This window comes from Heterocephalus glaber, unplaced genomic scaffold, assembly GCF_053883595.1.
Source record: "Heterocephalus glaber isolate CG9 unplaced genomic scaffold, H.glaber_assembly_v1.0 deba00001687, whole genome shotgun sequence".
NCBI classification, from domain to species: Eukaryota; Metazoa; Chordata; class Mammalia; order Rodentia; family Bathyergidae; genus Heterocephalus; species Heterocephalus glaber.
Genome location: NW_028258412.1, coordinates 20891290 through 20905046, shown reverse-complemented (window position 1 = coordinate 20905046; position 13757 = coordinate 20891290). Strand labels below are relative to the sequence as shown.

General features: G+C 49.5%; 1 protein-coding gene across 1 annotated transcript in view; it reads left to right on the top strand.

Moving 5' to 3' along the window:
- Positions 1 to 13757, top strand: part of Ccdc63 (coiled-coil domain containing 63) — a 34230-nt gene that overhangs the window by 18366 nt on the left and 2107 nt on the right. Inside the window, exons 6-11 of the mRNA XM_021257486.2 lie at positions 3163 to 3344; positions 4365 to 4546; positions 6175 to 6395; positions 10672 to 10746; positions 12848 to 13040; positions 13554 to 13742. Coding sequence (XP_021113145.2) covers positions 3163 to 3344; positions 4365 to 4546; positions 6175 to 6395; positions 10672 to 10746; positions 12848 to 13040; positions 13554 to 13742 — 1042 coding nt within the window. The remainder of the gene's footprint in view (positions 1 to 3162; positions 3345 to 4364; positions 4547 to 6174; positions 6396 to 10671; positions 10747 to 12847; positions 13041 to 13553; positions 13743 to 13757) is intronic.

Below are 13757 nucleotides of genomic sequence, written 5' to 3'. Positions count from 1 at the left end.
CCATTTAGTATGATGCTGGCTATTGGTTAGCCATAGATGGCTTTTATCAGAATGAGATAAAGACTATCTAGTCCAATTTTCTGTAGGTTTTTCATCATGAATGGGTGTTGGACTTTGTCAAATGCTATTTTCTGCATCTATTGACATGATCATATGGCTTTTGTCCTTGGCTCTGTTAATATAGTGTATTACATTAATTGATTTGTGTATGTTGAACCATCGCTGCATCCCTGGGATGAATCCTACTTGGTCATGGTATATAACTTTCTTGATGATTCACTGCATTCTATTTTCCAGTATTTTGTTGAGGAGTTTTAAATCTATGTTCATTAGGGAGATTGGCCTGTAGTTCTCTGTTTTGATTGGATCTTTCTCTGGCTTTGGTATTAGAGTAATGCTTGCTTTCAGAAATTAATTTGGGAGTATTGTGTCCCTTTCAACTTCATTAAAGAGTTTGAGAACCAGTAGCATTATATCTTCTCTAAATTTCTCTCTTTCTTTCTTTCTTTCTTTTTAATTTTTTTGGTACTGGGGATCAAACTTAGACCAAGTGTTTGAGAGGCAGGTGCTGTGCCACTGAGCTAAATCCCAGGCCCTCTTTTCTAAATTTCTTGTAGAATTCAGCAGTGAATCTGTCAGCGCCTGGGCTTTTCTTTATTGGTAGGCTTTTAATACAGCTTCAATTTTATTGACTGATATTGATTTATTTAGAATGGTTATATCTCTTTTTTCTTTTTAGTACCAGGGATTGAACTCAGGACCTTGAGCTTGTGAGGCAGACATGGCACCACTGAGCTAAATCCCCAGCTGTTATACCTTTTTGATTCAGCTTTGGCAATTCATATGTCCCCTTGGCTAAAGTAGTACAATCACCAATAAGAATAGCATCAAACCCAACCTAGAAAATGACAAACTATGATAATTATTGATTTACCACCTGTAACTGTATGAACTAGATTTGTGATTATATAACAAAATCTAAAATAAACAAAAAAATTGTATACAGTAAGTAAATGTGCCCTCAGTATGGTGATTTTATCCTGAGTGGAGAAAAGTTAAAAGGGGTTGGGGGAAAAATAGAGAAACAGAAGAAGAGGAAGAGAGGACAAGACAGACTACGCCAGCTTTGAGAAACTGTTGAAGACAGGAGGGAAAGAGAGAAGGAAGAAATAAAAATAAGACTAGAAGGCTGGGGATTTAGCTCAGCGCTTTCGCCGTCTGCTGTGCAAGCACAAGGACCCGAGTTCGATCCCTGGTACAAAAAAAAAAAAAAAAAGACTAGAATAGAACAACAACAAAAAGTACTAGAAACAATGTTCACTCATATAAAAACAAGAACAAACAATCAAAAAAGCAAAGAAACAAAACAAAACAAAAACAAGAGAAGGAAAACAAAAAGTCCACTTCAAGGCATGTCTCTGCTGTCACTGGTAGATAGAATGGGCAGACAGTGCCCAGATCTGAGTTAATTAATCCCAGAAAGCTAGCCATAGATTTACAGTGGGATAGTGGATAATCCACCAAGTCTGTACCTTTACTTCTGAAGCTGAGAGTGGTTTCTGCTGTGAGGCTGGAACCCAATTTGTTCAGTATGCAACACTTCTTGTGCCTCCTCCCAGCTTGAACTTGGCTCCTTGACCTCCTGCTGACTTGAATTTGATTCTCCCTCACCCTGACACTGGAGCCTCTACATGGAGCCAGACCATAGCTGCTCTGAGTTCTGGGCTCAGTTGGCCCCTCTCCACGATGGCTACTGGCCAATTACCCTCTCCTGGGGGACGGCTGAGCCCAAATAACTGAGCAGTCACTGCAGTGTGCTGAGTCGACTGCTCTGTTCCATTGGTGCATTTCTCTGTGGAGGCCTCCAGGGTTTCTAGCAGTCACTGTGGATCTGAAAGTTTGAGCTTCCCTTTCTAGGCAATGAGACAGAGAGAAAGTGCTGCTTGCCACCTCCTTCTTCATTGAAATCTCTTTTCTTGCTCTCCCTATGGGCCTCACTTCTTGCTTTAGATCTTTAGATCCCTTAGATCTCTTCCTTCCTTCTCTTCCTCATGCTGTTATATTCCAGCATCTGGATACCAAATCTCAGAGAGGCTGTTTCTCTGCTGTTCACCACTTCATCTCTTAAAATTAACAGTTTTCTGTTACAATCACAATACCAGTATTGTGCTTTAGAAGATGAATATTTCCTTAAGTATTACCCAATGCTATATTAAAATTTCTCTCATTGGTCCCCAAATCTCTTTAAAAGTTGATTCAATCAAGGTTCATACAATTGTTTTGAGAATTTTTTTTTTTGGTACTGGGGATTGAACTTGGGTCCTTACACTTTCAAGACAGGTGGCATAACCACTGAGCTAAATCCCCAGCCCTAGTTCACGTAATTGTTATTGTGTCTTATGTTTCTTTAATGTAGAATAGTAGTTTTTAGTTGGAGTGTGATTTTTGTCCCCAAAGGGATACTGTCACGTAAGGGAGACACTTTCAGTTGGCACACTGGGTTGGGGTTGGGGTTGCTACTGACATCTCGTGGATATTTAACCTCCTATGAAGCACACTAGCTCCTGTCAAAGCCATATCACCCAAAACACCAGTGATGCTGAGTTTGAGAAATTCAGCTTCAAACAGCCCCATGGAAATTGTTTCATGCCACCAACTTGCTGAAAGGTCCAAGCCAATTGTCCTGTAGAAAGTTCTGTTTGTTTTGAGACAGTGTCTCATTATGTAGTTCAGGCTGGCCTTGAACTCACTATGTAGCCCAGGCTGTCCTCAAATTCATGGCAATCCTCCTGCCTCAGCCTCCTGAGTACTGGAATTACAGGTGTGCTCCACCACTCCAGGCTAATTCTGTAGAAAGTTCTGCCTTCTTGATTTGGCCAATTATCTGCATTTCCCATGGTGCCATTCACCTTGTTCCTGCCTTGCATGTAACCGCTGAAAATTAGAAGTTTGGACTAAAGGCAGTTGAGAAATGTGAAACTAGAATAAAGACCCACCAAAGACCACTTGGCCAATTGGTGGCCAACTCAGGCTCTCACCCAGTGCTCCAGTCCTTGTTCCGTGGCCCTAGGATGGGAGGTAGGGAAAGAACTTCTGAACCCCCAGATGTCTTCTGGAAACTTCTCTCTTGCCCCAAGGGTGACCCCTATGTCCACCCAACAGGTCACTGTGCACTTTGACAAGATGCTGACGACCAATGCCAAGCTCCGGAAGGAGATTGAGGATCTGCGGTTCGAGAAGGCCACTTATGACAATGTGTATCAGCAGCTGCAGCACCGCCTGCTCATGCAGAAGAAGACCATGAATGTGGCCATCGAGCAGTCTGCCCAGGCCTACGAGCAGAGGTGTGGGGCAGTGCTGGGGCCGTGGCCCATGGCTCCTGGCTGAGCTTGGCCTCCTAGTATGTGGGGGACCTTAAATCACAATGGCGATAGTTCCACGTGCTGCCTACATGCCCAGCACGATGCCAGGCACTCTGTGCAGTGTTTCAACCTTCACGACTCCCCTAGGAGTTGTTGTCCCCCTTTTCTAGACCAGGGCGTGGAGACTTGGAGATGCTAGAATACTCAGCTGGAATCCACGGAAGCGGTGGGTGGGGTGGAGCTGAGACTCAAACCTCTGGTTGGCACCAACCCCTCCAGGTGTCCTGCTGCTAGTCCCAGGATCTTTCTCAATCTAGGTCTCTGGAAAGAGAGTTCAGCTAAGAAGAGAACAGGTGTTAGAGTCAGACACTGCCGGGTTTGCAGCCTGGCTCCATCACTGCTGTGTTGTTATAGGGTCTCTTTTAGTGGTAGAGAGATTCAATAATATACGCACGAGGCCCGGGTATTTAGCTCAGTGGTTCTGCCACCTGCCTTGCAAGGGAAAGGTCCTGAGTTCAATCCCCGGTACCAAAAAAAATTATATATATATATGCATGTAAGGGAGCACTGCGACTCAGCAACTGACAGGTGATGGAGATGGTAGTGATGTTGGTGGTGTGATGATGGTGATGATGGTGATGGTGGTGATGGTGATGGTGGTGATGGTGGTGATGGTGATCGTTATGATGATGATGGTGATGACGGTAGTAGCCATGCTGCTGTTGATGGTGGTGATGATGATGATCTTGGTGATGAGTCTAGTGATGATGGTGATGGTGACAGTGCTAACAGAGAGGGGCTGGGGACAGGAAAATCACTCCCTGGGGATGGCCTAGAGCTTCCAGCTCCAGTAGCTCAGGTAAGAAGAGCTGTCCTTCTGCTCCAGAAACTTTTATTAAGAAACCCAGTGGTCCATGGTGAACCAGAAAGTGCCTGGGCTGGCAGGGAGAGGGCAGAAGGAGGGCGGAGCCTCAGGATGCCCCAGCTCTGCACCCTTCCCAGGCTGGAGGCCATGGCCCGCATGGCAGCCATGAAGGACCGCCAGCAGAAGGACGTCTCCCAGTACAACCTGGAGATCCGTGAGCTGGAGCGGCTCTACACCCATGAGACCAAACTCAAGTCCTTCCTGCTTCTCAAGCTCAATGACCGCACCGAATTTGAGGAGCAGGCCAAAAGGGAGGAAGGTACACTCCCCAGGGGCTCTCTCTCTATCTCTCTCTGTCTCTGATCTTTGTATAGCAGCGTTGCCAATTTTACCAAATAAAACTCCAAGGTGCCAGGTTAAGTTTAAATTTCAAATAAACAATGAATATTTACATGGGTTAATTATGGGGATATACTTACACTAAAGCATATTTATACTTTGAGGGATGTAAAGCGTGCCTGCAGTTCACATGTACCTGGTTGCCCTCTGTTTTGTCCAGGTTCTCACACCAAGACTCTCCTTCCATTGTTCAGGGGAGACTAGTGTGTCTCGGGTCCCTTAGGGCACCCCTAGGTTTGGGGATTTGCAGGGAGGATGACAGGGAAAGTGCAGGGATGAAGACCAGAGAAAGCCAGGAGTGGGTATCTGCTGGTGATGACACATGAGAAGAGTTGGCTGCTGGGGGAGCACACCAGAGACACTGCACCCCACATTCTTACAGGGGCTGGCCACGTGGATGCCCCCTGCCTGGCACATACCTGGCTCCCAGCCTCCCGGGGGAAAGCAGGCGCCCCCATAGGCTGTGCTGTGTGCAGCCAGGGGCTGTGAGCCCCTGATCAGATGGGAAGTTTTATATCAGTGACTAGTGAAACTGGTGACTCTCTGAGTTCCCAGATGCCAAACAGAGCCCAGCCTTTGAGCAGGCCTTTCTATACCTGTCACAAGGTCAGAAGCAGGTGGGACCCAGTACAGCAGCCAGAGCAAGTCAGGCGGAGGAAAGTGTGAGCACAGAGGCCCTGAGCTATGGATAGGGTGGTTTGCTTCCAGAACAGAGAGAAGGTCGTGTGGTTGGAATGAATTGTTGCCATGAGGAGAGGCAGGAGAGATGAGATCAAAGAGGTGGGGAGGGCTAGATCATGGGGTCATCTAGGCTACAGAAGGGGGCACACATTTATCCTGCATGTGGTGGGAATCATCAGAGGAGCCAGGCAAAGTAGTGACAACATCTGGTGGTGATAGGCTCTGGGTGGTAGAGGAGATCAGATCTTAATTAATGCTGAGAAGCTTTTACTTTCTTCCAGGGACAGGAGGGAGCTACAACTTGGAAGGGGTCACATGGCCAGAAGTACCTAGAAAAATCTAGAAAAGATCCTCTAATTGCCATGTGAAAGCTGATCAGAGAGATAATGCCAGGTTCAGGAGAGTCAGGGCTGATGCAGGATTCATGGCTGGAGAGAGCGAGGCTCAAAGAACTTTCTGGAATCTAATTGCATTTCCTAAGCTCTGAGCCTGCCTAAGAACCCACCCTGGGGCCTTCCTTGGCCACTTCCTTGACCTTCATCCTGCTCAAATGTCACCTCATAGAGAGGCCTCCCCTGTCCCCATCTAAAGCAGAACAATGAGTGGATTTTTCTGTTTACTGGGGTAGCTTCTTTTCCTTCCTCTCTTTGTCTGACTCCTCCACTAAAGGCTCCATGGGGCAGGGATTCTGCATGAGTGAGCCTGGTCCAGTGTGTGATGCATAGTAAATGCTTAGTTAGAATAACAAGGGGGCTTCTTCCCTCACTTGGAAAGATCCAGCCCCCTCCCCAAGGCACCTACTCTCTGCCTGTCACTGAGCTGAGTGGCTTCCAGTATGGACTCTGGCTCTGGTTTCCCCTTTTCTAGCTCTCAAGGCAAAGAAGCATGGAAAGAAGAGCAGGGGCACGAGCTTCAAGAGCTACGAGGTGGCTCAGCTGCGGCTGCTGAAGCTGGTGGAGGACGGGAACCTGAACCACCTCATCGAGGACTTCCTGGCCAAGGAGGAGAAGAACTTTGCCCGCTTCACCTACGTCACGGAGCTCAACAATGACGTGGAGATGATGCAGAAGAAGACGCAGAGGATCCAGGTCAGGCCAGCCCTCACTTCCCTGGGCCCTGGGCCGTTGGTCCCCACAGCAGCCCTCCCCAGAGCAGGCTCCTGGGGCCACCTGTGAGTGGCTCAGAGGAAAAGGGCCTCAAGTTTGCCCCCAGGTCTCCCCTGCATTTTCGCTTCTCTGAAATCAGATTTGTCTTTCCGTTGACATCTACAGTTAAGGTGTTCAGGGCCTCCTGCCTCCAGGGGTGATGTTTATATTCCAAGGCTCATTTTATAATCCAGGGTTCAGTCGACCATAGCCCATGGCTGTTTTTCCATGCTCACGTGCTAAAAATGATTTTATACTTTTAAAGGACTGTAAGGAGGTGGGGAGAAAACTTTGTGAAAGAGACATAGTATTTACTCTCTGGCCCTTTGCCTTAAAAGTTTGCTAACCCTGGTTTATCAACAGCTTCAGAGAACTGAGGAGAGATGGTTACCTCTCATCTCAGAGAAACTTGATGCACATGAGGATAGTAAAGTCCTGCAGGGAGGAAACCTATTTACCTTCTTTAGAACCCATAATTTCCCAAACTTAATTGTCTCTTTGGGCTACTTCCTTCCCAGAACCTAAACAAACACAATTTCCTCCTGCTGTTCCCTCTCCCTCTCCTCACCCCTTCTGATGACATCCTGCTCTGATGATCCTGCAAATGTCACCTCCTTTGGGAATTCGTTACTCCTTCCTTCTGCCTTGTGTTCTGTTTATGTGACAAGAGGAGCTGCTCTCTGTCACATAAGTCACTGTCCCCAAATGTGAGGCGTGTGTGCTGGCCATGTGCAGCCTGCAGCTGGAATATAGGTGAGAACACTAACCTTTCCCAGTGATGGATTAATTGTAATGAGTATTAGGAAAATACAATTTTAATGAGCAGAGCAAACTTGCGATTTAGTGGATATTATTACTCAGGGAGGTAATGCCAGCAAATACAGGCCTAGTAAACTAACTAATATTGGCTGATTTACAGAATATTGTTAACAGATAACAATAGGTATTAACAGACCATAATAATCCAGGTGAGACTGGCAGGAAGAAAGGTAGTTCTGAGTTTTCATAGACGCAGATGGCACAAAGGGGTAAACTGAGGCGAGTTTCTTAAAGGGATCATTTAAGTAAATTATGCAGGGCGAGTACAGGCCCAGTCTGCTCCAGAGAGGATGAAGAAGGAAACACTTTCTGGAAACACAAGGGGAAATGTGTTGCCAGTTTTGACCTCCCATTGGCTAGGCCCGACAGGAAGCCAATGCCAAAGATACCTCCCATTGGTTGAGTCTAAGAGGAACCAGGCAACAAGGAAATCCTAGGCACTGCCTAGGCTGCTGATGCGAGGCATAGAAGGGTGGTAGGTGGCTCAGAGGCAAGTGGCAACTGTCCAGCTCCATGTGGGGTGGCCAGGGGAGGGGCTGCTCTTGACCCTTCCTGGAGGGATCATACATAGGACAGGCCTGGCATCCAGAGGGGCACCAAGCGAATGGGTTCTAAACAGAATTGACCTTGACCTCCCCATTCACCTTGAGGGTGCTCTTGTAGGGAACAGGGGAAGGGGACGTTGCCAGAACCTCTGCAGTGAGTCCTGGTCTCCTGCGAGCCACGGCAGCACACAGCGAATTACAGGAAAGGTAGAAAAATGACACTGAGAAGAAGCTGAGCTTTGGGTCTGATGAGTGCTGCTCTGGGCAGCAAAGACAAAAGCCCCCAGTTTACTGCACATTTTAGTCAGTACATTGGGAGAAACAAACGTAACAAATGACTTGCAGAGAGTTCAGTAGTTCACATTGGGATAAACAAGGTGTAACAAAAGGCTTGCAGAGAGCTCAGTACATCTTGGGTAAACAAGATGTTAACAGTCCAAGAACAATGAAGAACTGAGCAGATGTTTGTTCTCCCAGGATGTTTCTTGTCCTGGAGAATCACAGCATCACTGGATCACTGAAGTCTCAGTTGTGACCGGAGGCCAAACTGGAGTTATTCTGTAGCTGGGCTGTAGGCAGGAGAACTAGGCTAACCAAATGATTTTTCCCTAGAATTATGTAGCATTGCTCCCAACATGCTCTCTCCTCTTAGCCACTGCCTGTCTTCCAGGGTTAGGGGGACACACGTTTGCCTGCCCCCTCTCAGCCTCAGTGTCCCCACCTGTAGGATGACATAGTTGGACTAGAGGAGTTTCCAAACTTGTGTCAAAAAGCTACAGAGCATTTTCGTTTAAGCCCATATTATGAGGAACCTGGTATATAAGACAGAGAGCTGTCCTGGGTGAGAGGGTTACTGGGGCGGGGGATAGGAAGGGATACCCAGGCCTTTCACCCTACCTAGAGGGCTGGGGTCCCGTGGGGCCCAGGCAATGGGAGGCCAAACTGGCGACACGCCTCTCCACGTTAATCTGCTTGGTCTTGTCACCCTCCAAACCCTCCAATTTATTAATTTATTCACGGCCAGCATTTACAGATCACTGTATTCTACATGAGAATCCGAATTTATGGTTTCTCTTGGAAAATCGGATCTGACAACTTTGGCATACATTCTCCCGGGGAGCTGAGTTCCTATAAAAGTCCAGGCTCTCCCTCGCCATCCATCGGAATCAGCTGGTTCTGGTTCTGATTCAGTGGCGGGAGGGCCACGGGCTGGGCTTTGAGTATGACAAACGTAGGCGCACCGCTACTGCCCTCTGGTGGGGATCCATGGTATTGCGGGGAAGGCTTTGCAGGGCCCTGGACTCGCGTTCTTCAGGAGGGAGCACCTCGCAGGTCCCAGTGGGATGATGAAGACCAGCTCCTGCTGAGGAGTGAACGGACGCCAGCTGGATGCTCGGTGTTCCTGAGCAGAGGCGACCTTAATCTTCCCACGAGGACCTTGTCTCTCAGCTGCGCAGCTGATCCCCAGCTTTAGCATGAGCGTGCATGTGTAAGACGGGCCAGTCTCGCCCTTCCTGGGCCTCAGTTTCCCCGTCTGTAGAATGATGTGTGGACCAGAACAGCAGCTTCCCAGGCCATTTTTTTTGGCCACAGAACTGTGCAGTTTGGGGCACAGAGCTGCCAAGTGCCAGCTGGATGCGTCTGGAAAACATGGATTTCCAATAGGGAGGTTTAATTTCACAAACACACACACACACACACACACACACACACACACACACCCCTGGGTGCCCGTTTATGTACAGGATTGCACTGTTCGTCTGTTTAGCACCCCCCTCCCCCCGCAAGGGTTTACCATAGATAATGCCCAGCGCCATCTAGGGGTTCCGGGACCCCGGTGCCCCACCGCAGAATCACAAGATGCTTCGTGAAATGCAGATCCTCGGGGCCCAGCTCATATCCGCAGCCCTAGATTCTCTTCGAGGGGCCAGGAATCTGCATTTAGCTGTGTTTCTGTTTGAGATTTGTCCCGTGTGTTGACGGACCAGCAGCGATTTAACCAAGCACCCTGCAGTAAGCACTTGGATTGGCCCCGAGCAGACGGCCTGGAGGGTCCACCTTGGTCCTCTTGTTCTGTTGCGTTGGGAACAAGGTCCTGGGGGTAGAATTACTCAAAAAGTTTGGACACCCTGCTCAAGCCCCAGTGGTTCTCAAAGCCCAGCTCTGCAGCCGAAGCGAAGCACCTAGCACCAGGTTAGAAATGCACATTCTCAGCCGGGCATGGTAGTGCACTCCTGCAATCCCAGCATTTGAGAGGCTGAGGCAGAAGGATTGCCATGAGTTTGAAGGCAGCCTGCAGTACACTGTGAGTTCAAGACCAGCCTGGGCTGGACTACAAAGCGAGACCCTCTCTCAAAAAACAAATAAAAATTACACTCTCATCTACGCTTCTTCCTGAAAGAGTTAAAGAGATCACATTACAGTGATACATGAATAGCCATGTTTATAGCAGCATAACTCATAATAGCTAAATCTTGGAAGCGGCCTATACGTTCATCGATGGATGACTGGATAAATAAAATGTGGTATTTACACACAAAGGAGTATTACTCTGCTGTAAAGAAGAATAAACTTGAGTCATTTGTAGGAAAATGGATGCACATTGACCCTAATGTTAAGTGAAATAAATCAGACACACAAGCTTAAATAGTTCACGATTTCTCCTATGAAACCCAAATCATAAATAATTTAAAGATCAAAATAAAAGACAGATAATAGGAAACAGATAAAGTGGCAATTTCGGTTTAAAGTCATTCCTGTGAAAGAAAACCAGACCTCGCACCTCCGTGGCAGCGCCCCCGTGTGGCCGCTCCCGCAGCGTCGGCCCCGCACCTCACGCACTCCTCTCCCTGCAGGATGAGATCGCCCTCCTGCGGTCGCAGCAGAAATCGTCGCACGAGGACAGCCGCTCGGCACTGAGGCAGCTGGAGGTAAGCCCGGAGGGCCGTCCAGTCTGTAGGTCCATCTGTCCGTCCGTCGGTCAGGCCTGTCGGGGGCTCTTTTTTTCTCTCACTAATGGGCATTGAGTGTAGGGTCTCCTACCTGCCAGGAGAGTGCTGGCCCACGGAGCCCCGTCCCCAGCCCTGTTTTGAGAGAGGGTCTTGCTAAATTGCCCAGGCTGGCCTGAAACTTGTGAACCTCTGGTCTCAGCCTCCCGATGGCTGGGATTACGGGCATGCGCCACCACGCCACAACTGTTTTCATTTGTTGAGACAGGGTCTCACTAAATTGACCAAGCTGGGCTCAGACTTTCCATCCTCCTGCCTCAGGCTCCCAGTCCTGGGATCACAGGTGTACGCCACCACTTCTGGCCTGTAGATTTAATTTAACAAAGTACTGTAACTATCTTGCTTTGGCCACTTTATTAGCAGCTGAATACAATTAAGTAAAACCAGAAAAGGGCAGACCATGGCCTTGGCTCCTTCTAGCTTTTTGTTTTGCTATCTTTAATGTGTGGCTTACATTCCAAGGGTGCCATGTGGTTGCAATGAAGTTGTCACAGATCTAGCTATCATATCCATTCTAGGCAGGAAGAAAGTGGGGGAGAAAAAAAAGCTTAAAAGTTCTTTGCCTGAAGTCTAAACCAACACTTCTGTATTAACATCTTATCGGCCATCCCTATTCCAGGAGAGGTTGGAAATAGGATTTTTCGCTGGTCACAGTGCCACTTAAGAGTCAGGGTTTTGTCATTAAGAGATAAGGGGGTCCTAACAAAAATATGAGCTTTGAGCGTCTGGCCACAGAGTCCTGTTCCAAGCCGGCAGGTCCTGGCCAGGGACTGTGGCCCTGGGTCATTTCCAGTTCCCACCCAAGACCGGTGGTTCCTATTCTGAGCCCGGTGGACCGGATGGCAGCGCCACTGCTGCTGGCCACCAGGGGGTGGCAGCGCACACGTGGCCAAAGGAGCCACCTGCGGAGGGAGACCCGGGGTGGGCGCTGCAGACTCGGGTCTGAGGACGCCATTCCCAAGCGGGTCCCACGTGCTCCCTGGGGGCCTCCCGGAGTCCAGGCTCTTTCCCAGGGGACCCCCGGGGTTTACCCCGAGTCCTCACAGGTCCCTCTGGCCCTGGTGACTCGGACTCTCTGCTGCGTTGAATGCCACCCGTCCCACCCTGCCCTCTGGGGACCGGGTGGCCTCCCTGGGACGTCACACCCTCGCTGGGTGACTTTCAAATAGTGACGTCACCACTCTGAGCCTCAGTTTCCTCATCTGTAAAATGGTTTGAGCCCCGCCGCAGCCAAGGGCTGTGAAGGTTAGACCGCGCCTGCGCACCCAGGGCAGTAGCCCAGAGAGCTGGGAAACAGGCTCTTATCCTTGTTGTTTATCACCACAGTGAGAAAACATCTGATCACCACCTCCTTGTTGCTAAATCCCTGCGGATTAAAGAGCTGAGCCTTCCTGCCCTGCGGCTCCATGCCTGAGTGTGTGTCGTGCCCCCCCCCCCCCCAGAGCCTGTGGCAGGAGGGTTGTGAGCCCAGCCTGGGCAATTCAGTGGCCTAGTGTGAGCCTGTCTCAAAATAGAAGAGAAAAAAGGGGCTGGGATGCAGCTCAGTGTGAAGGCCCGGGGTTCAATCCCAGAGCTCGAGCACACAGCTTCATGTGTGCACACATACACATATGTGCACGGAATGAAACTTCCATGAAACTATTTACCCCTGTGGCCCTTAATGCACAATGCTATTTTCTCTTCCTTTCTTTTCTCTTGTATTTTATTTCATTTTCATATTTATTACTTATTTATTTTGAGACAGGGTCTCGCTATCTAATTTGGATAGGCCTTGAACTCACTGTGTATCCCAGGCTGGTCTCAAACTCACAGAGATCCTCCTGCCTCAGCCTTGAGTGCTGGGATCACAGACGTGTACTACCATAGGCAGCCCTTACTTGAGTTTTTAAAAAATGGCAATGGGACCCATTCAATTGGCCCTGTGCCCTTGGAGGGCTGAAAACCTGCAGCGACATAGGGCACAGGGTCTGCAGCTTCAGCAGCCAGGAGGACAGGCTGATGGCAGGGTGGCGTCTGTCCCCAGGAGAAACTGAGGAAGACCTCGGAGGAGGCAAATGAGTACGAGAACAGAGCCAGGGAGATGGGCAAGACCCTGGAGCGCCTCAAGAGCGCGGTGGAGAGCCTGTTTCAGAAGATCGACTGCAATGCCAGCAGGATCCTGGTGCAGCTGGGAGAAACGGGGAAGATCACCGATGCCAACCTGCTCCAGTACCTCGGTGAGTCCCTCCCCGCGCACTGACCTGCACCCAGGCTGGCCTCGAACTTGCAGCAATCCTCCTGCCTCAGCCTCCTGAGTGCTGGGCTCACAGACGTGTGCCACTATGCCTGGCTCTGTGGCAGGTACAGTACTTGTGGCCCCTGATTTTCACATAGAATAGCAACAGCTTGGAGGTGAAGACTAGTCAGGGTCATTCCAGGAGTGTAGGGAACAGCATTTCAGGCAAAAGGAACAGCATAAGCAAAGGCTCAGAAGCCGGAGCAGAGCAGACTGGGGAAAGACAACAGTTTAATAAGGCTGCACTGGCCCCGTCCCTGATTTGTAGGGTAACCCAGGGTTCCTCAGCCTCAGCCACCTCACGGGGACCCTGCAGCTTAGGGTGTCCTGTGTGCATCTCTGGGCTTTGTGCACTTAGAAGTCAGGGCCTTGGGGCTACCTAGAACTAAATGTTGCCCTGCAAGGGTGACTGTGCGGTGTGCCCCGTGGCCATGCGCTGTGTGCTGTCTTGCAGCCATCATTGAGAAGCGGACCAATGACCTGCTGCTGCTGGAGGCATACCGGCGCATGCAGGAGGCCGAGGGCCCACAGCCCTTCGTCAACCCGTTCTGGGGTGGCTCTGCACTCCTCAAGCCCCCTGAGTCCATCAAGGTTGTGCCCCCCATGTTCGGGCCTGAGCCCTTCAGGGACAGGCTGGAGGACGGTGAGTCCTGGCACC